The sequence below is a fragment of the Triturus cristatus genome, chromosome 8, assembly GCF_964204655.1.
Source record: "Triturus cristatus chromosome 8, aTriCri1.1, whole genome shotgun sequence".
Classification (NCBI taxonomy): Eukaryota; Metazoa; Chordata; class Amphibia; order Caudata; family Salamandridae; genus Triturus; species Triturus cristatus.
In genome coordinates, this window is record NC_140591.1 from 153,189,933 (window position 1) to 153,213,059 (window position 23,127).

General features: G+C 45.0%; 1 protein-coding gene across 1 annotated transcript in view; it reads right to left on the reverse strand.

The window, feature by feature from the left end:
• LOC146801728 (uncharacterized) overlaps positions 1–23,127 on the reverse strand; it is a 119,730-nt gene that overhangs the window by 61,715 nt on the left and 34,888 nt on the right. Inside the window, exons 3-4 of the mRNA XM_085621196.1 lie at positions 13,218–13,361; positions 3,996–4,139 (exon numbers count right to left, since the gene is read on the reverse strand). Of these exons, the coding sequence (XP_085477322.1) occupies positions 3,996–4,139; positions 13,218–13,361 (288 nt within the window). The remainder of the gene's footprint in view (positions 1–3,995; positions 4,140–13,217; positions 13,362–23,127) is intronic.

Genomic DNA, 23,127 nt, shown 5'->3' on the forward strand with positions numbered 1-23,127 from the left:
CGCTAGGATGAAATGCACAAGCACTGTGAGAGAGTAGAAGTGCACCATATATTAGTAGATATGGCACCCTTCTGCTCTTTCCTTTTCATGCAAGGCAGTGCAGCACGGTGCCTTGCTGCGTTGTGTAAAGGTGAGCAAATCCAGGCCCTAGTTTAGATGTACAAAAGGCTCACTTTCAATGATAAACTCCAAAGGACTAGTGGAATTTTGCATGTGCAAGGGGAATTTGGCATAGACGTCGAAGAGTAATACGGGGTTTTTTTGTTAATACCTGAAAAAATTACAAATGGCTTAAAATGTAGTTTAGAGTGTAGGACGAGTCCCATGATAGTGGCACCTGCAATTAAAACCCACATATATCAATACCTCAGACTAGAAACACATGCTTATCACATATTTCTTTTATTTGATATAAGGGCCCAGATGTTTTAATCAAAGACATTGGAACTGTACCGAGGTCACAATGGGAGTGCATTAAATCTGAGAGTGAAACTGGTTGCTCAAATTGGCCCCGATATTTAGGGCCACATGTATCAACCTATTTTGCAAACGGTGCGAATCGCTATAATTAGACCGTTTGTGAATGGAAAATAGTCTTTCAAGATGTATGAAAGGCTTTGGCAGTGTATTTTAAGTAAGTCTCTACCTTTTGTCATTACCTAAAATCGCAACTAGATAAGGGGAATTACAATTTGCGATTCTCTAAGCACATGTACCAAGCATTTTCCAATTGCAAATTGTGCATTTAGGAAATGCTATAACAATTGACTCTAAATCGATGGTAACCATGTGCAATATTTGAAATGCACAAAAAATGCATTTTCAAAGTGACATGTAGCGCACACATGCTCATTGTTTTTGAGGTTCTTCACAGGAGCATAGGCCCGCGGGCACCCTGTTGTTTTGCATTACCTAATTTGCGAATATCAATTAGGTAACCGCAAATTAGGTAATGCACAACCATTCACACCTAGAGGGTCATATCGGCAGTCTAACAGTATGTGAACCTTCGTACAATGCCTCTGTAGTCCACATCGACACATACCTTCTTTATTGCTAAAGAAACCCAAAAGGGAGGGCATAGAGTTTGTGTAATTCTACTCTAGTTTTAAAAAGAGTGTGGCACATTTTGGAGAAGACTAATAATTAAGGGGAGATGGAATTGGCCCCCCAGGTCTCACAGAGTTCTCCAAGTGAAGGCTTTCCTCTTAAATATTGAAGATCCATATCTCATCATTAACAATTCTTTCTTAGAGTGGGTTAATAGAAGCCATAATACTATTCTTGATCTTCATTACATCTGCGATCACCACCAGATGTTTCCTTATCGTCTGAGCCCAGGTAAGATCACCTGGGATGATACCTGCAGCTTTTTGCTTTCTTTTGCCCTCCCCGGTCCACCACAGCATTTGCTGATTGAGTGGAGGAAGGACTACGATCTTTGTTCCCCCACTTCCGGGTGGCTACCTATGGCCTCCATCTTAGGAAGGAGACGGTCTAGTCTCTTCTTTGTGCACCACCCTGCCGTTACTTAAAACAAGGATGGTGCCGATGCGCGGCGGACGTGCGCACTGGGCGTGCCACTGGGGCGCCTATGGCGCGCCAAAGGCAAGCCCATCTGTGCCCGTCCGCGCCAGGACGCCACAAGACGCCAGGACCCCATGTCCTGGTTTGTTTTGCAGGCAAGTCTATTCAAGGGAATTCTTGTTTGCTTTACAAATCAAAGGCCCTTGTGGTCAACATAACTGGCGCCCTCTGACTCCCTCTCCATGCAGTGTAACACTGCCATATCTGATGTCGGGGCGGGCAAATTATACCATATGTAGCCTCAATTGTAGGACCCTTGTCAAGCACCACGCAGAGATATTAGACCTTTTTCAAGATACCACACCGGATATTTTATTTGTCACAGAAACGTGGCTCACCACTGAGTCCGGCTTTGGCCCTACCAGTGGACTACACAATGTGCACCCAGAATAGAACAGTCGGGAAGGGGAGGCTAGCTATCGATCTTTTGGCCATATCAGATTGGATGGCGGACAATTGCCTGCAATTGAATTCCACCAATTCCGAGGTGCTCTTGGTGGGCAGAGACACCCATTCATGGGGCAACCAATGGTGGCCGTCAGCTCTGCGGTCCCATCCCCAACCGAAAACCGTGGTTAAGAATCTAGGAGTTCTGGTGGACAGCACCCTCTCATTTGAAGGTCATGCCAAGTCAGTAGCTGGCACTTGTTTTGACCTTCTACGTGGCCTGAAACCCATGCTGGGGTTTTTGATGCACTCACCTGCCCTCTGGAACTCCATCATTTTGTTGCTTGTGGCCCGCAGGATCATTGGGCCTTCAGGAAAATGATCAAGACGTGGCTTTTCTCCAATCTATAGTTCTTTTCTCTTCTCTGTCTGTGCCTAATAGCTCTAGCCCTGGGACGTCCCATAGCTGAGGCTGCCATGCGCTTTATAAAAACAGTTAACATAACATGACATATCTTAGGTTGTGCGGATGTTAGTAATTTGCTCCAAAATGTTAATGTTCCTATAATCATAGACCAGGATTGGAGCTCCGCCTCCACTCAATTAGCAGATGCCATTGTATGTTTGGTTAAAGATAGTAGGTTTTTTGACAACATCTGTCTGTCTTATGCCAATCTAAACTTTTGTATAAGCCCAGCACTTCTGTTCTGCATAGAATTTTAGGAGGGATTAGGGTTTTTTAAGCTACTATAAACAGTTGGAGGGAAGGCCCTCCAAAGTCTTGTTTGAAGTTACATAAAGCTTCAATGGTTGATAATGCTTTTGCTTTTAATGTCTCTATATGGGAGGACCAACTCAGGTAATTAGTAAAGAACATCCCTAAATACCATATTGTGAAATAGTCCATAGGCTGAAGAAGAGGTTGATAGTAGAATGTGCAGCCTTAAAGTCACCCTGTCCTAATAGACTCAGATAAAACTCTTTATGCCATTGTGTAAAAGCCTGTAGCACTATTTTGGCATAAATGTTTGCACCCACATCCATTAAACTAATTAACCATTAGATTTTGGGGACCACCGCATCGCCCTTTCCAATTCTTACGGTAAGTCTGTGCAGGTGTACATTGTTTAAGCACATCTACATAGAACTTCAACCACCAGTTTATGTTAGTCTTTAATATGAGTGCCCGCCTATCATCCGGTCCTGCCGATCTAGTTAATTTTCTTTGCATGTTAATATCTCTAATTGCAGATTCGGAGAATAAGGCAAGCAATTCAGTGCCAGTGGTAGACATCTTCTTAATTCCAACATTGTCTTTGCCTGCATATACTAACATTAAATGATCTACCAAACTCTCTGTAGATACCATACTTTGTGTTCTTGCCTCTCGGCCATGAACCCCTATGCACACCAATTTCCAAAATTTCTTAACAACGTTGGTCAAGATTTCCACCATCATTTCATCCCAATTCTTTGTGTATGCTGACAATTTATTCTTTTTTATCCTAGCTTTACATTTTATAGAGATTTTGTCGTAGGAACAACCATCCATTTATGATATATTAGCCAATTTCATTTTGACTAACTTGCATCTTGCCATTCCAGGTATTTGGCATCAAACCAGGGAGGCTTTTTTTTAGTAGTCGACCCACAGTGAAGGCTTTCAGGATGAAACTTTCCAATAATCTTTCAAACAATTGACCAGGCAATTGTTATTTGCTCATAATCTTTGATTGGATTGCCACTTGTTAAGGTCAAACTATCAAGATAATATGATCTTGCAAATCAGATAGTTGCTTAAGTCAATTTTGCAAATTTCGCCCACGTCTTACATTCATAGTTACTCAGAGGACTCACAATTGCTTTATTGAAATGGGGGGTGGGGGGAAGGATGGACTATGCCAGATTTACCTGGTTGACCTGACCCTGTGTTCAGAGGGCCTGGGCTTATCTGGCATCATTAATTGTGTGTTGTCTTTGGCGCTTCTCCTTACCAGTCATCAAGTTGCCATCTATCTCACCTTGTTCCTTGGAGTAGTAGCACCAGTTGACCTCAGGGATCTTTGAGTCAAAGCAGCAGCCCCTTGAGTTACACTCCTTGGCACTGATCCCCTTGTAGCCACAATCTCTTCTTTGTGCTGGTTTCAGCACACACTGGTTTTTATCTGTTGCAAACAGGTTATATGAAAGATTAGGTGAACATTGTCAAATGCACGTGATCACTTGAAAAGCATTGTCGTTGTCACTTGTTGGCCTATCGGCAGTGCATAGATGTGAGTGATGGTGTTATGGAGGTGCATTAGTTTCCACAAAGGTTGTCTGCATCTCAAAAGACTGGCGGTCAGCCATCTCAAAACTGCATTTACCATAATGCACTACAAGAGGACTGGTGCAGCATGTTAAGTGTGCATTTTACATCAGTGATGTGTAAAAATGCTCCTTGGTGCATGAGGGAGTCAATGGGTTGGCTTCTGCTTTGTTTGGTTTTTGAAAGCAGCTATTAAAAGCCGCACGTGAGGACCCATAATTAAAAGGAATGTTTTTTCCAGATGAGTGACATAACCATGCAACACATGACTGGGCTGCGCACCATGCTTGATTGCTTATACAATTGAAACATGAATACAATTAATTTATCGAACGACATCTAGAATAAAGCATTGGGGAGGACTGATGCATTTGCGTGCCACAAATTGAAATAACTGTTTCTTGTGAATATGGTTGTATTTCACATCAGGAAGTCATACTCAGTGGGCCATATTTATGGTCAAGTCATGCAGTGCAACGTAGCAAGTCATCTTGCTGCACAGCACTGCGTGACAGGGAAAGGGCAGGAATGCACCATGTATGGCAAATTCCTGCCATTTTGTCTGCTCTGGCGCCCTTTCGGTACCTAGTGCCAATGTGCCTGCATAGTAAGGAGGATTTTTTTGTGCAGGAAGGGACACCTTCCTGCACAAAAACAATCCCCTGGGGCTTTTTTATCTTTCTGTGTGTGCTACAGAATGCAGAATGCAGCACACATAGAAAGAGTTAAAAACGAGGAGAAATAAACATATTTTTCCTTTTTATGCCTCACCTAGGTAGGTGTAGGTTTTTGGCACATACATAGTAAATCTGGGAATGCTTCAGAATCCATGGATGCTGCGTGAGAATACCCACACAAGCCACAAGGCTCCCAGGCAAAGAGTAACGAAAAGTAGCAATTTGTGCTGCATTGCATTACTCACGATTTATGAAGCCATTCAGGGCCACAAAAGAGGACTTTGCGTTGCTTCAAAATTCACATTTTTAATTTGCGTTGCTCTTGCACTGCAGTCTGTGGTGCAGGAGTGATGCTAAGGGGCTCATAAACATGCCCCCAAATCTCTTTTATTGCATGCTTCTTTTCAATATTTTTACACCTGGGGAGGATTTGGATGTGATGGGACAAAAAAGCTGAGGGAATGACTCTTTTTGAAGAAGACGTCTGAAATTCCACAGCAGTTTGCAAATTCCTCTGCTAAGGACTGGGTAAAGTACACATGGGCTTAGAAGACTTAAGTCAATACTCATCGCGTGCCCTGTGCCTCCTGTGGGCAGAGGTGACACACCTAAACACCCAGGACTCTGATAACTGATGCTCCGTCTTTCTTCCTGTGCTCATTTGTAGTGCTTCGAAGTGGCTGCTATGCAATACGAGCACTATTAAAATAACATCAAGTAAATTCGTAAATGGGGGCGTGGCCGGCTGCTCAGCGGAATGGCCGCTTTCTGAGCGCACTCCGCCGGGCGGGAGAAAATCCTTAATGTAATCCTGCACTTTGAGTGGGTCTTGGTCCGCCGGAACCCACTGTATCCTGTGCTGGTGGTGCTGAGTCCCCATCGTTGCATTCCCGGTGCTCTGCCGACGTGCTAGTGCCGAGATAAACACCGGGTTGCGGCCAGGCCGCGTCCCGGCGTCACTGGGTGGGCGGAGCTGAAATTGAGTCCGCGGTCGCTGACGCGGCGAGGGCCTGGTGCCGGAGTGCTGACCTCCCGCTGCCTCCAGATGATGATGCGGAGGGCTGGCGGGTCTTAATATCAGCGCGGGAGGAGAAGCTTCCTCGGTGGTTTGCCTGACTGTGCTGCGGCCTGGAGGACCGGCCGGTGACATCCATCCGGAGCTTTGGGACGTGCGGACCCCGGATGTGATATCGGTGGCGCCCGCGACTGCTGGTTGCCTCTGCGCTGCTCGGGGCCGTTCCGGCCTTGGTGGAGTCGTCGCCGTAGCGGGTCGCTCCTGTGCGGCGGAGGCAGCAGGGGGGCCAAAGAAGATCGGGAGCTGCTGCTGTGCCCCCGCGCTGCTGTAGGGTACACATTTGAACACTGTGAGTACCCTTAGGCCACTTTTGCGAGCTGATTCACTGGGCCTGAGAAACTGTATGAAGACGTGGCGGGCCCCTGTTGTTTCCGGTGCATGTACCGCTCCAGAGGAAGTGATTGGGGGTGCTCACTGGCCTGTTATGTGGTGGCACTCTGCTGGTTTCCAGACGTGGGCTTGATAGGGGCAAAATGATATTAAAAAAAAAAAAAAAAAGGCTGTGGGCGATGCTTGCTGCGTTGATGAGGTGCTCACAGCTGTTGCTGGCTGTGCCAATGCCACGTGTGAAGAGCTTGTAGACCTGGTGGACATTGCGAAGTCCTAGGAGCGACGCTGCCCTGCTGGGGTTGTGAGACTTTGCTGTGGAAGCCTGCCTGTGCTATCCTGGGCTGCTTGTTCCTGTAGGCGGCCTTGAAATCTTAGCGGTGCCTAGAGTGAGCTGCAGTGATTTCAGACATTGTTGGAGCGTCTTGGGTGTACCAGCGCGCTATTGCGACACAGGGGACGGGCATTTGCATGTTGCGTCGACAGGTTGATTCTGGTTTAGACCTCCTGGCTCCGCCTGCAGCACCGATGCAACCATGGGCAAACACGATGCCAAACAACCGAAATTGAACTTTGACAATAAGCGCGCCTCCCGCCATACCCGCATGGAAAATGAATCGCACGCTGTGGGTCCTCATGACTCGCAAACGGGGGGAGACCTGAGATCCCTCATGTTAGAGATGAGAACCAGCCTTCGTACCATAGATACCAAGCTGGACAACCTAGCTGCGCAATTGGATTCAGTCAGGTCGCAGGTGTCGACGCACGAGACTCGCCTGGATGCCCTGGAAAGCCGACACACGGAGTAACACGAATTTCAAGTTGAGACAAAGGAACAGCTACTCCACATGGATAAACTGCTGGGGGTCATCAGAGCTAAAAATGAGGATTTAGAGGCAAGGTCGCGACGCAGCAACCTTCGCATCACGGGGATTCCGGAGACGACGGCCATCTCTAAAATGGAGACCTACATAACGGAGCTGCTGCACGAACTGTTCGATCCTCACCTCTCCCCAGTCTTTGTGGTGGAAATAGCCCACAGGTCGCTGGGCCAGAGGCCTCCTGTGGGTGCCCCGCCCAGACCCATCATAGCGAAGCTCCTAAATTATCAGGATAGGGACCTCATCCTCCGGAAGGCAAGGGAGAAAGGCAAGATCACACACAAAGGGAACGCCGTCTCCTTTTACCCAGATTTCACCCCGGCGGTGCAGGCGGCGCGACGTGAGTTTATTCAAGCAAAGCGGATTCTCTTGCAGGCACAAATCCCGTACTCACTGCTGTACCCAGCGAAGCTAAAGGTGTCGGTTGATGGGATGTCCCATTTTTTCACGGATGCGAAATCTGCGCTCAAGTTTGCTAAACACGTCTGTGGGAAACAGAAGAAGGGGCATCGAGAAGATGATGGGAGGGCGGAAGCTAACTTAAGTGACAATGACTAATATGGAAATAACATGATCCGCTCTCTGGCCAATAGGGTTGTGCAAATGGGAGACGTGCGCATTGCCGAGAGACATACTGCCAATTGTTCTGCAGCTCTGTTCAACATTATTTTAGATTATGCAGTGCATAGGTGGTTTTGTGCGGATAGCCTCACCCGCAGTATTCCCGGCCACCTTGCGTACAGAAAGGAAGTACGCCAGTGTTGCCGCGCCCTCATGGGAAGGATCCCGATTGTCATGCTGTGGGTTGCATGTTCTGATTATTTTAGGGGGGGTTTGCTACAACCTGTTTGGGGGGGTTTGAGTAGGTGGGGGGAAGGCGGTAGGGTCTATGTTATTGTTTAATGCCAGTGTTGGAGGTATACTATGGGCAAAACTATATTGCAGCTGGTCGAAGTATCACGCCGTGGGTATATGCAAGACAATTGGAAAAGAAAATCTAGTTAATGTCTGTTAACACTCTAAATTGCCTCACTTGGAATGTCCGTGGGCTTAATGATGGTAGGAAATCAAGACTGGTTCATGCCTATTTATCACGCCACAACGTAGACATATGCATATTGCAAGAAACGCACCTGAATGTGACACCTTCACAGAGACTCCGCCACAATCGATGGGGACATGTATATTCTTCGGTATATTCTAACTATGCACGGGGGTGGCTGTGCTGGTTAAGAAGGGGTTGGATTGGAGGGAGAGGTATACACAGGGCGACCCTGAGGGCCGGTATGTTTTGGTGCAGGGACTCATATGTGGTATTCTTGTGACTATTGTGGCTATATATGGCCCCAATGTCGATTCTCCGGATTTTTTTCATACCATTTGGTCCAAGATTAGAGCTGCTGGTTGTTCGACTGTCTTATGGGGTGGAGACGTTAATGCTGTCCTAGATGATACACTTGATAGGAGGGGAACTGCCTGCACCTTACACCCGGCGGCTAGCGCCACCCTGGGGGCGATAGTGGCCGATAGGGATCTTATTGACATATGGCGCGAAAGACACCCCCAGCTGAGGGAGGGCACCTGCATTTCTGATCACCACAATTAATGGTCACGTCTGGATTACTGGTTGGTATCCCGGGATGTCGCCACTTGGTCTGTAGATGTTGCGCACATGCCCAGATCACTTTCGGATCACTCTCCGTGCATGTTGCAGCTGGCACTCCCCGACTCACCACAGAGGGTTTTTGCATGGCGTCTCCCACCTCAGGCTCTCCTAGACAAAGCCTTTAAAGAAGAAATTAGATCCGACATCATCGAATACTTTGATCTGAATACGGGCTCGGTGGATACCGAAGCCTCACTATGGGAGGCTTTTAAAGTAGTAATTAGAGGTAAATGTGTTGCTAGACATCCGGGTGTTTTAAAGGCAATCAGAGGGACACTTGCCTCTATGGAGACCAGTATGAAGGCGCTAGAAGAAGAATTCTATGCAACTGGGGACCCAACACTTACTGGCTTGCTTAAAGCTAAATTGTTAGACTACTCTGAGGAGGCGCAGCGGGAGGTCAAGTTCCTGGGGAAGTACGCAGAGGCCAGGAGGTATGGGGAGGGTGACAGACCGGGTCATACGCTGGCAGGTATGACAAAGGCACCCAGAGCCGCAACATTTATTCACGAGATACACACTGCGACAGGTGAAGTGGTTAGAGGAAGGGGGGAGATTTTGACTGCCTTTTCTGACTTCTACACCAATCTCTACAAGGCCTCGCAGGAAGGCTGCCCTGAGGGTACGCAATCATTTTTAGACTCAATCGCACTAGCCTGGTTCAATGATAAGATAACCACAGAAAATACACGGATCTCCCGTACACTGCTGCAGATGTTGCACAGGTTATAAAAAGCTTGCCCGTTGACAAGGCCCCCGGCCGTGACGGTCTGACCACATCTTTTTACTAAACATATGTAGACGAATTGGCACCAAGGCTGCTGGAGGTTTATGGGGAAGCCCTGGAAACGGGAGTATTACCCAATACCATGAGGGAAGCTATTAATAATTACTCTACTAAAACCAGGAAAACCAGACTCCGAGTTGGATTCGTACAGGCCACTCTCCCTGATAAATGTAGATGTCAAAATATATGCGAAATTGATTGCTAATCGATTGCAGCCACTGCTGCCCATGATTGCACTTCCTGACCAGTCGGGGTTCATTCTGGGGCGATCGACGTCGCACAACCTACAAACCATTTTTTCAGTATTACATTATTTTCATCCCGACGTCCACGCTGCAGTAGTGTTTCTAGATGCTACAAAAGCCTTTGACACCCTGGAGTGGCCTTTTCTGTTCACAATCCTAGGTCGTATGGGGTTCAGCCCGCTTTTTATCAACAGTGTACGGCTACTCTACAATTCCCCCAGTTCTTGGATCAGGGTCAACGGGCTGCTCTCTGATCCATTCCCAATATCATGTGGTACAAGACAGGGGTGCCCCCTTTCTCCACTATTGTTCGCAATAGCAATGGAGCCACTCGCTGCGCGCATACGCCAGCATCACACGGCACGAGGTATAGGATTTCGTTCCAGATGCCTTTTGATATCGCTATATGCTGATGATGTAACTCTCTACCTTATGAACCCGAAGGACAATCTGGACCCCGTTTTGCGGGCATTTATCCGGTTCGGAGGACTGGCTGGGATAACTATTGACTTGTCAAAGTCGGTTGTTTTCCCCTTAACAGAGGGCACGCCTAGATCCAAATCCGAGTACCCGCTGAAGTGGAAAGTAGAAGCAGTAAAATATTTGGGAATATGGATTAGTCGGGACGTGCAGGAAATCTGGAATCTAAATTATGGGAGAGCTATGACGTGGCTGGAGGAGAAGGTCAAAATATGGACGAAACTTCCCCTGTCCCTGACTGGTAGGCTGGCCTTAGCTAAAATGATCATCCTACCCAAGTTTCTGTACTTGTTCGCGAATGTTCTGATTCCTTTAACATCTCATTTCTTCAACACTCTCAGGTCACATCTTGTCGCACTGGCGTGGGCGGGTGGGCCGGCGAGGGTATCCTGGGACATGCTAATACTTCCACTGCGTCAGGGAGGCATGGGTGCTCTGGATATGCGTTTATATGCGCTCAGCGCTCAGGCCCAATACCTGCATTTCTGGGTACACCCAACACCATTCCAGCCTCATGTGGCGGTAGAGCGCGACGTAGTTGCACCCACTCCACTTAAAGTGGCAATTTGCAAACCTGCTAGCCGCCCTAAGGTTGACATAGATACTGCAGGCATGCTGAGATGGGCTTGGGAGGAGCTGCGTAAAAGAGCAGGGGTCCCGTTGTTGTATGCCCCGTCGTTATCACTGACGCAGAATCCATTGCTACCATGTGTCGTAGATGGAATTGGCAGGTCCCTTGTGCAAAAATTGAATCTTCAAACTTTTGCTGACTTGTTCCCTGATAATTCTTTCAGACCCCCTCCTTCTGCAGACAGAGACCGGGATGTGTCTTTTTCTGAGCAATTCCTGTATCATAAACTCCGTGCGACATGTAGAGCCTTTAGCAAAGACTTTCCGAGAGCCCCGACGGTTCTGACTGCTCTGGAAAACGTAGTCGGCTCTTCATCCCCCCGCAGGCTGGTAACACAGATCTATAAGAACATGCAGGACTCGGCCCCTGTGGTCTGCCCTAAATCCCTGCAATACTGGAATGACGAGCTGGCTGCCCCGCTGACCGAGGACCAGTGGAGGTTCTGATGCGGGCAGCTCATTGAGTTGTCACCAAACTACAGGTTAAGATTAATTCATTTCAAGTTTCTGCACAGATTTTATAGAACACCTATTGGTCTTCATAGGATGGGGCTACGTGCGGACAATAGATGCTGGAGATGCGGTTTCTCCCCTGCCACGTTTTTGCACATGGCATGGGAATGCCCGAAATTAGATTACCTCAGTGAAACAAATAATTGGAAGATCTGATTTGCCATCTCCCATAATAGGACTATTGGGATTTGTTAAAGACACCCTGCCAAAAACGCGTAAATTACAAGCTCTGCTATTATTATTTGCTAAAAGACAGGTGGCGGTGTGCTGGGGTGGGAGAAGACTGCCATTGATTGAGGGCTGGCTTGCTGCGGTAACATTTGTGCACACTCAGCTATCTACTTTTTGGGAGCTCATGCCGCCCACCTCTAGGCCTCGTGACATCTGGGAGCTCTTTGTGCAATGGACACAAAATCAGAAAGACGCAGCTGAGTAAATCTGCGGGAGCTCTTGTTTCGCAGTGGCACTGGGGGATGGGGGTGTTGGGAGTCAGGTGGGATCCCTTAGTTCCTCACATGCCTTAACAAATGGTACGCAAGAATATACAGGTATAAATGACCAGATTGTATAACTGCTGTAATCCTGTTGGACTGTCTTGATGTAGAACTGCAGAAGAGTGACTACACACCATTGTTGACCCTCGTAGGAAAAAAAGATGCAGGTTTCATAATACCTGCAAAGGGTACTCAGACAAATGTGTGATTAGATGATGCATTTCTTTTCTCCATGTTTTGTCCCACGATTGCACAGATGTTGTGGGAAGATGTACTGTCCAACTGGCTTGTTTTGTTGTTGAAATGTGTTCTATGTTAACGAAACTGTCAATAAAAAAAAAATAATCAAAAACAGTAAATTCGTAAATTTTTGTTGGCTTGTACCGAGCTTTAAATGCCACTGCAATCTGCTCTATCAACGTTTGCTCTTCTGGTCTTATTTATTTGCAGTTTTACATAGAGGGAACTCGAAGAGAATGGAGCACTTTACGTGAGCACCAGTTACATTACTCAGGACCCATTCATTTTTTGGTCTGTAGGGAAGATTCAATGATTTGCCCAGATTCACAGGATGTTGAGCCAATACCGAGACTCGAACAAGCCTCCCCAGCTCCAAAGTCGCCAGCTCTGGTCTTTACAATGAACCTTGTCTCGCTTTATCCATTTTGTGGCAGTACTTGATTTTCCTGAACAGTGGCACAAACTCATTCATTATAGCATGCTGAGAAAACTGGACTGTTCAGAATCAAACTTTCTAAAATGTCTTTTTATGAGCCTATTGACTCTTGTAGAGCTGAAGAGGACCTGTGTAAGTCAGTGGATATTCACCCATTATACTGGCCTCTCCCCTTCCTTACCTGGAGGTGCAGGAACGGCTGGCTGCCCATGATCAGTGAATAGCAGAGCGAGGGTCTTACTTCTGACTTAGGTCTGACTTACTCTTGATTTCCATCGACCAAGGTTTGTTGATATTGGTAAATGTGGCCCTGATTTCTTATGGCAGAAGTTTGACCCAAGACCTTCACAACAATGCTCTTTTAATGCAAATGTCATAGTGCACTGATAGGTAGTAAGCATCTAAATATCAAGTGTTTTACTGTGAACAAGAGATAAGCAGCAGAAGCAACCTTGCCAACACCTACCGAGGGTAAGCTGCTTACCTTGTGAGCGGGAGTAGTAGCACCAGTCAGTTCCAGGGATGCTGGAGTCAAAACAGCAGCCGCGCCTGTGGCACTCCTCAGCGCTGATGCCCATGTAGCCACAGTCTGCCCTGTCCTTGGGCTCCAGGGAGCACTCCTTCTTATCTGCTCAAAACAAAGCACAAAGCAGCATCAGTCACCTGCATGTGGAAAGCGTGTTTTACTGAACTGTCGACAAAGCAATAAGAGCCATTACCACTGACATAAACTCTCTCTTCAACTGACAATGACTTGGAGCAGCCGGTCAACCATAGCAATGGGTATTTCACACTCATCGGTAACACCAAATGATTCCCTTTATGCGGCCGCAGTTAACACACCACAGAGTCAGACCCTTCCGAGCATTCCTCAGGATCTCACAGAAAAGCCCAATGTGATAGTGTCAGGCCCACCCCATAGAGAGGCTTTCACAACCCATGTGGCGGGAGGTCACACGACCACTGTAACTCTACCAGTCAACCCAAAGCAAAGTACAGACCCGACAACGACTAAGGGCCATTTTTACAAGGGATATCGCCACCTGAACGTCACTTTTAGCAACGTTCTGGTGGTGATATGTTCTTCTCCATAGTTACAAAGCATCGTTACACCACCTCAACACCCATTGCTTTTGACGCTGCCCCAGATTTACAAGGAGGTGTAAATCTGTGGCAGCGCTAAAAACTAACACCATGCAAGAGCAAGTGTTAGAATGGTGCATGAGAAGAAATGCTTTTATTTCTCCTTGTTTTTGCTTTTTCTATGTGTGATGCATTCTGCACCGCACATAGAAGTAACGCATAGAAAGAGCAAAAAGCCATTGATGGATGTTTATGTGCAAGAAGGTGTCCCCTCCTGCACACAAACAATCACTAAATATAACAATTTGCTACTTCTATATGTGCTGCTCTACGCGTTGCACGTTTAGTGGTTTCCTTCTTGGGTGCAATGTATGAGTGTCACGTATGCAAAAGGCAGTTTCTAAGTGTTACTATCTGTTTACTGTTGGTTCTGCTTCAAGTTCCAACTGTCATTGACATTTGACAAGCATTCTTCTCAGCTCCCCTTCATGAAGGAATTCAGTTTCTCTTTGCGTTTTGATTCCAAAAGAATACTCTTGTGTAGAGTTGCATTCCTCAAGGGTATACAGCAAGCCTGTCCGATTTCAATCAGAACATAAAAGAATCTAAAAACTCTGAAACAACCATATAGCTCAACCGTGACTCAGTATATTGATGATCTACTCATTTCATCGATAATAAAAGAAGCTTGTAGGCAGCAGTACTGTCAGAAAAAGGTTATGTATCTGGGACATCAGATTGAGAATGGAATCAGGCAGGTGTCTCATAAATTCATTGAAACAGTCCTTAATATAACATTTCAGACAAATGTTTTTGGGCATGATTGTCTACTGCCGACAGTGGATCCCAAACTCTATTGAGGCTGATGCACACTGATGTCAATGACCAGGTACCAAAGGGTGATGAAAGCATGGAAGCTGTCCAGGAGCTCAGGAATCTATTTGCAGAGCACCAGCTCTTGGAATGCTAAACTACACAAAAGAGTTTGTACTCTTTTGTCATGAGCGAGATGGGTGTTTTGTGTCTGTGTTGAGGCAAATGCATGGGGAGTGTGAGCGCCCTATAGGATATTTTGGAGCCACAGCGTTATTCATTGTATCAAGGCGTTGCACCGGTAAGCCTAAGCATTCAGCAAATTGAAGGAATAGTGAAGGGTTATCCACGTGTTGTGATTGTCCCACATTCAATTCAAATTCTCATGACTTGCACCGCATGTGATATTTGACCAATGGCTGCTTAACCCACTATGTCAGAATAATTTTGGCAGTTGAGAACATTTGTATTAGAAGGTGTAATGCCTTAAACCGTGCTTCTCTGTTACCAACCCCAGAGGGAGACGAGAGGGAGATTTTGACCACAAGTGCGTGCATTAGTGTTACCAAGTTGTGCACAAAGCCAAGGCCTGACATAATGGATGGCCCCTTTCCCGAATCTGCCCGTTCAGCATTTGTTGATGGGTCTTGTCTAAGAGATTGATGCAGAATATTGAATGCCACATATGCTGGGTGCATTCTGAGTGGGGTTGTGAAGCCTCTTACCTGTACCATGTAACGTTGGGACAGGTAGCGCAATTAATTGCTCTCACCAGAGCTTGTTGTACATCCAAAGGCTTGTGAGTTACCATTTACACTCACAGCCAGTATGAATTTGGCACTGTTCATGACTTTGGGCAGTTATGGTTGCGGAGAAGGTTTATGACATCTGCCAGCTCACCAATTAGGAATGGATTGTTTGTCTCCAACCTATTGGGAGCCCTTCTGTTACTGAAATAAATTGCTATGGTGAAGTGTGCTGCACATAAGAGTGACAATGACCCTGCCACCAGAAGCAACTTCTATGCTGATGAGATTGCCTGATATTGTGCTCCGGAGTCCGGTACTTTTCATAAACCCAGATCTGAGTTGCAATATCACATGCTGACTCCTCCTTAACACCAAATCTATCATCAAAAATGCGGTGGCTTTCCACGATCTTATGGAAGAGCATGCCATTGATCTGGATTTTTTTACAGAAACCCGGGCCGACCCCTCTTTGGAACCAGATCTCCTAGTAGCGCTCCCTGAGGGCTTTAAAATCTGCAGGAAAGATAGAATTTGGAAAAGAGGGGGAGGTATAATGCTCATAGCTAGGAATTAATGATCTTAAAATTCAGTTCAATTCAATCCCTGACTTCTTAGAAGGTGAAGTTGTTACCTTCGGTGTCAGGCTTGACTGCCAGAATACTTTTAACGATACACTCATCTACCGCCCACCGTTAGCTAAATCAAATTTTCATTGGCTAGCTCCTCGAGCTTACAGCCAAATCCTCTAACTTCACAATCTTGGGAGATTTTAATTTTCACCTTGAAAATATGACTGATACAGACACGGAGGCCTTGTCAGACCATTTGGCCAGTGTAGGATTTAAGCAGCTGGTCAATGATGCAACTCACTCGGCGGGACACTGTTTGGATGGAATTTTCTCTGACAATCCCAGTCTAGTTTGGAATAAAGCTCTACCACTCATCTGGTCAACCCACAGAGTAATAACATTCACAATCTGTCTACCCACAAAAAAAAAACACCCAGTTATTTAAGAAAGTTCTTGACTCTCGACCCTGGCATAAGATGGAGGCGGAAGAGCTTAGCAAGACACTCCTGGGCGCCTGCAAACATTTGCCAGAGAACCTGGATGAGGCAGTGAGGAGCTATCATGCCTGAATTCATCTTGCGGGGCAGAAGCTATCCCCCCTACCATGTCACAACACTCTAGACGCTCTGAACCCTGGTTTAATGAGTCTTTGAATATGGAAAAACAAACTTGCCGAAAACTTGAAAGGAAATGGAGGCTAGCTAATAATGACCAAACTAAATTAGAATATAGACAAGCCATGCAAACCTATAAACAGCTGATTTTGAATGTTAAATCGGACTACATTAAGGAAAAAATTAAAACATCCAATAGCTGTGCTAAAAAACTGTTTGCAATAGTAAAATAACTCTCCAAGCTTCTCGATATCCCATATCAGGATATTAGCCAGCAATTTTGCGATACACTGGCTAATGCTTTCCAACTAAAAGTTAATCAAGTCTTTGATACATTTGTTTCCCAAACTATTACATCTGGTCACACAGAAAAAAACTCTACTGTTAGTCTAACTCCCTCAATTAACCAGGACTGCTGTTCCACTGTCACACTCTCTATGTTTTCTTCGATCTCGCTCGACGGGACCATCAAGCTGATTTCCTTGGTTAAGTCTGGATCCCCATGGATCCGTGCCCTCCCAAAATCTTGCATCTGGTCCCTGAAATCACGGCGTGTGCTCAAATGCCTATTTTTAACCTTATGATATCATCCCGGGTTTTTCCCACTGATTGGAAAAGAGCCTCTATACTGCCACTCCTAAAGAAGCCAAACCTGTACCCTGGGGATCCTTCCGGTTATATACCAATCTCCAGGCTACCGTTTCCGGCCAAAATTATTGAAAGATATTTAAAAGAAGAATTATCTGCTTTCCTCGCAGAAGGTGATATTCTCGATTACTCGTAATTTGGTTTCCAGGCCCATCACAGCACCGAGTTGGCCTTAATCACAGCCACAGAGGAATGGAGCCAAACCCTGGATAGAGATGGAAGTGCTGCTCTTATCCTTTTGGATCTCTCGGCGGCATTCGACACGGTCAACCACGATGTGTTGTTCGAACGTCTGGCGTCACTAAGAATCAGGGACAAAGCACTTTTGTTACTTGGATCCTTTTTGTCTAATAGGACACAATCAATAGCACTTGACCCTTTTTGCTCCCCGGATTTTACTCTCCCTTGCGGAGTGCCTCGGGGCTCTTTTTAACTTATATGTTACCCCACTGGCCTAACTGATCAGAACCTTTGGGCTCTCCCTGGTGTCTTATGCAGATGAAACGGAAATCATTGTGTCAGTGATTGATTGATTGATTGATGAGAAACTTATATAGCGCAGCTATCGCCCTACGGGCATCCTGGCAATGTGTCAGTCAATAGTCCATCCTCAGACACTGCGTCCCGTTACAAAAACTGTATGAGTCACATAGGGAAATGGATGCAGACAAACTGCCTCAAATTGAACACTTCAAAAACGGAAGTCATGCTCTATGGTACTACTCCTATGGTCTGGTCTGACAGCTGATGGCCTAGTCATATGGGCTCTCCCCCAACACCGGCTGACAAAGTTAAGAACCTTGGATTACTGTTCGACTCCAAGCTCTCCTTTGAATCCCAGGTCAACAAAACCACATCAACCTGTTTCTTTATCATTAAAATCCTTTAAAAAGTACTTCTGTTCATTCCCCTTGAGCTGAGGAAAACAGTGGTCACAGCCTTAATTGGTTCAAGACTGGACTACTGCAATGCTCTTCTGACCAGTGCACGTAAACGCAGTCTCCATAAACTGCAAACCACCCAGAATGCTGCCGCAAGAGCCCTGCTTGGGCTCACTTGTTTCAATTCAGCTTCCAAGGCCCTCGCAGAGCTGCACTGGCTGCCTGTCATCAAGCACATCCAGTTTAAGGCCCTATGTATTGTATTTAAGGTCATTCATGGTAAGGGCCTATGGCAGTTGTCTCAACTTTTCAAGCCCTACATCCCAGGCAGAACGCTTAGATCATCTTACAGTGGCAACCTAGCCATCCCCAAGTTTTATAGAGTAAAATGGGGAGGCAAACGGTTCACCTTTACCACTGTCAAACTTTGGAACTCTTTGCCCACAGCTCTCAAAAATGAACACAACCAACTTCAGTTCAGGAAACGTCTTAAAACATGGCTTTATTAATGGTCCTCCTCCAACGAATACCGTATAGTGTATTTAGCGCCTAGAAACCTTCGGGTCCTGTCGCGCTTTATAAATATATAATTTCTTTTCATTTCATTTCACATGGATGAACCGTGCAATGCCGAGGGAGAATCTGTGATCAATATGTTGTTGAACACTGTACAGACTTTCAATGAGCTAGGGCCAGATGTGAAAAAGTCGGATGTGTAAAAGACGCTAGTGACATTTGGGTGCCCAGTGATAGAAAGCTGATCCTTCTCAAATCTATGCTACCTGCTATGGTAAGACACATGCATGGACCAACACATGTAGGAAGAGGTGGGATGGTGTCAAAGATAAACAACTCTGGCACTTTTGATAGATGGCACACAAGTTTTCCTTGCGTTGTGTAATCTGTCAGAATCAAAATGTGGGCAAGAAGGTTGTAGTGACCTTGAGCAATTCAGGTAAGTTTGATGGTCCCTGCAATCATCTCCAAACTGATGATTTGGAGATGCCTTGATGTAATCAGCTAAAGTATATCCTTGTGATTGTGTGCTTATTTTCCTGTTGCATGGAGGCATATCTCACCAAGAAATGTGACAGCCTGACAGTCACCAAACTACTAGTGTGGGTATTGATCCCGCATTTTGGGATGCCAGTTCTTCTCAAATCAGTCCCTTCAAAAATGAGATAATGAGGTTACAGTGCGCAGCTTTAGGGATAGATTAGAGATTTAATTCCAGTTACAGACCAGAAGATTCAGGCATCGTAGGAAGACTGAATGGAAATATCAAGGCAAACTTGGCCAAAGGCTGTGAGTCCACATCTCCTAAATTGCCTGACACACTTCCACTAGTATTGATCAGCATTCGAAGCTCATCCTGTAGATGGACAGGATTGTCTCCTCACAAGATGTATCGGAGATGATCTGGTTCTTAAATGCTGCAAGGGATTGGCTACGTGGTGCATTCTATCTCTCATGAGGTTGATGTTGCTACGCCAGCTGGCTCACAACCTGAAACTTGGCAATTGAGTTCACATGAAAAAGCACGTTTGGAAATCGTGTCTGGAAGAGTGTTGGAGAGGCCCATACCAGGTGATCGTGGTCACCAACACTGCTGTTAAGTGTGCTGATCTACTGAACTGGATACATGTCTCGCACATCAAGAGGGTAAGATGAGAAGAGGAAGAAGTGGACCCAACAAACACTAACTCCTTGAGTCCACCTAGGTTGAAGTCTCTGAGTCATCCAAAGAAAAAGAGGTAGGCCAGTCTAAGAGCTTGCAGGCACCCACAGAGCAAACTCAACGAAATGTAATTTTGGTAACGACACCAACCACCGGATTAAGTATATGCATCCAGAGAGACAGCAAGAACTCATGGAGAGCTGAACCAAGCCTACCTGAGTCGGGTTTGCAGGAACTAGAGAGTGGCATTGGCAGACAAACCTCCACCTATGAAGGTGAATCAGTTTCCTCTGAATCGAAGGTCACGAACACCTCCAAGGATCGTGCATCAACTGAAGAAGGGTGGCCCCAGACAAAGACTAACCAAAAGAGACTGTTAACAGTAACATAGCGACCAGAAAGCATACAAGAGGTTAGTGAGTTAGAGGAAAAGGAACTTCCAGAGCTATCAGACCTCCATGGTGAGAGATCAGACCTGATGGAATCAAAGTGACCTAAAAAGGAGAGGAAGAACAACCACAAGTACTCAGGTCCTGACTGGACATATCTTGCAAGAATTGACATTGAGTCTGATGACTTTCTGACTGACATTGATAAACCTTAAAGGTGCTCAATTTACACAGATCACTGACAAAAGTAAGAAAAAGATGAATAGAGAGTTAGAGGACTTTTAGAGCCTCCGGGCTCTGGTTGATGCAGAATCAAAATCTCTGTAACACGTATGTGCTCAGTTTGATTTAAGATAACATGGTGCAGTGACACTGAAAAATTTCACTTGCAGTTTTGGCAGTTGACATCCCTGTTTCTGTGGTTGGGTGGATGTTAGATGCCCATTTACTGGGTGGAAATGTTTCTTGTGTTCCTGTAAATACAATTATTAGACTTGCCGTTAGTCAAGCAGTGCAGGGAGGTTAGGTTTCCCATGTTCCTCATGTTGAAAGTGTTTATAGTTATAATGTCTACTTTCAAATGTTAGCTCAATATATGAAGATCATGTGGTTAGAGGGCTGTTTTGTCTGTTCTTATCTCCCAGCCTCCGCAACTGAGGGGGCTGCCTATTTTCAACTACCTTTGTCTTATTATTTCTCATGGGCTGTTTTCCGTAAGCTGTATCCATTCGATCAGCAAAACTCCATTACGCTGTCCTATACTGACTATGACAAGCCCTTGGAAAATGTACCAATAGTAACTGATGCAAATATGTATCTGTGGTCTACTGAACATGCATATCATTCCTTTAAAGCTTTTAAACCAAGATATCAGCTTATGTTTATGATGAAATTCTTTATCCCCGCGACTAGCTTGAGCACTACTAACCAAAGCATTCATTATTTAACATGCAAAATTAGCAAAGATGAGAGGGTCTTTGTAGACAAACTAAATGAAGGGATAAGACTAGAGGAAGAGGAAGCAAGCAAGAAGGTTAATACACAGCACATTATTGGAAAGGGAAAATACATTTTGAAGGCGCCACCACCAAGATTAGGCATTGCCATTGCCATGAAAGGAACTTTGTGCATGATTAGGAAAAAGAGGGTAATGAGACTGTCAAGATAGTGTGTTGGAGTGAATATGAGAATCTAGTGAAGGGTCAACCCATTGCCAAGTTCGAGGTATCAAGCGTATTTCTTATGTATGTGATAAATTAGCTTATTTCCAGGTAGCACATAATTGATTAGGTAATTGCTAGGCTTTCATAGAATCTGTCACAACAACTTAGATTTACCTCATAACTGTTATATAAAACTAAGGGGCATATTATCAAGACAGGCGATAAAATTATCGCTGCTTTGGTGGCAGAAAACTGCCGCTAAAGCAGCGATAATGGGCTTGATAATATGCTCTATGGAATTCCAATTGAAGCCCATGTTAGATGTGAAGGGCATCTAACATGGGCTTCAATTGGAATTCTATAGATCATATCATCAAGCCCATTATCGCTGCTTTAGCGGCAGTTTTCTGCCGCTAAAGCGGCTATAATTTTATCCCCTGTCTTGATAGTATGCCCCCAAGTTAGAAAGACTTTAAGAAGAACTTTAGTGATATCTTTGGAGTACTCTTACTCTCAGTAGGAGTTGTATTAAATGACGTTAAGATTAGAAAACTGTCGACTTTAATAGACAGGATCACCATTGATCAGAACTAACTTAAGACAAAATCCTAATCTTACTACTTTTGGTATTCACAGAAGTTAGGATTTTGTCTTAAGTTTGTCTTAAGACAAACTTAAGACAGACTTAAGACAGACTTAAGACAAACTTAAGACAAACTTAAGACAGACTTAAGACAAACTTAAGACAAACTTAAGACAGACTTAAGACAAACTTAAGACAGACTTAAGACAGACTTAAGACAGACTTAAGACAAAATCCTAACTTAAGTCTGTCTTAAGTCTGTCTTAAGTCTGTCTTAAGTCTGTCTTAAGTTTGTCTTAAGTTTGTCTTAAGTCTGTCTTAAGTCTGTCTTAAGTGTGTCTTAAGACAAACTTAAGACAAAATCCTATCTTCTGTGAATACCAAAAGTACTAAGTTTAGGATTTTGTCTTACGTTAGTTCTGTGAATCGGGCCCATAGTTTGCAAAGTAATCTATGCAAGGGGATTGTGTGCAAACCTACAAAAAATAGATAACCAGCTTAACAGCTATGTTGCTAACATCACAAATATCGTGCATGAACTAACTGAATTGGAGGAAACAAGTGCCCGGGGGGGAATAGGTTCATTATTTGGATATATTGGAAGGAGACTTGCCAAGATAGATGAGTGGTTAGGGCGTGTAGGTGAAGGAATACTAAAATTGCTTTTAACTCCTATTTTTATTATAGTAATTGGTTTTGCATGTATGAACTTTTTCCTAAAATTTGCCAACAAATTACATGAAGCAATGGATTTCAATATGGATTTAAGAAGCTGTCAGCAATGAGAGGAAGAAAGAGATCAAAGCGATCTCTCTAATACTATGAAGGATTTAGGAGAATTAAAACGTAATAACCGGAACAAAGGGGAGAGGAGTTGGCCTAACAGCTGGGGCGGTCAAGCTCGAATCTGGGGAACTGGGTTTGAGTTTCGGCAACGACGCTGAACATCCTGTGATTCTGGGAAAATCACTTAATCTCCCTGTGCCTAACAAAAAAAGTGAATGTGTCCTCATGTAATGCAACTGGTGCTACGTAAAGCGCTCTGATATCCGATTCGGGTCAAGTTCGCGCTATATAAAACTCTGTAAAATAAAAAAATAAAAAATAACGCCAAGCTGATGAAAGCTGTGTTGTAATGAAGATGTTGATGTGATGATTTAGAAATCATCTGAGGGGGGTTTTGTGAATGTGTGAACGTTTTTTATTTTTCTTAAGTTTTTAAGA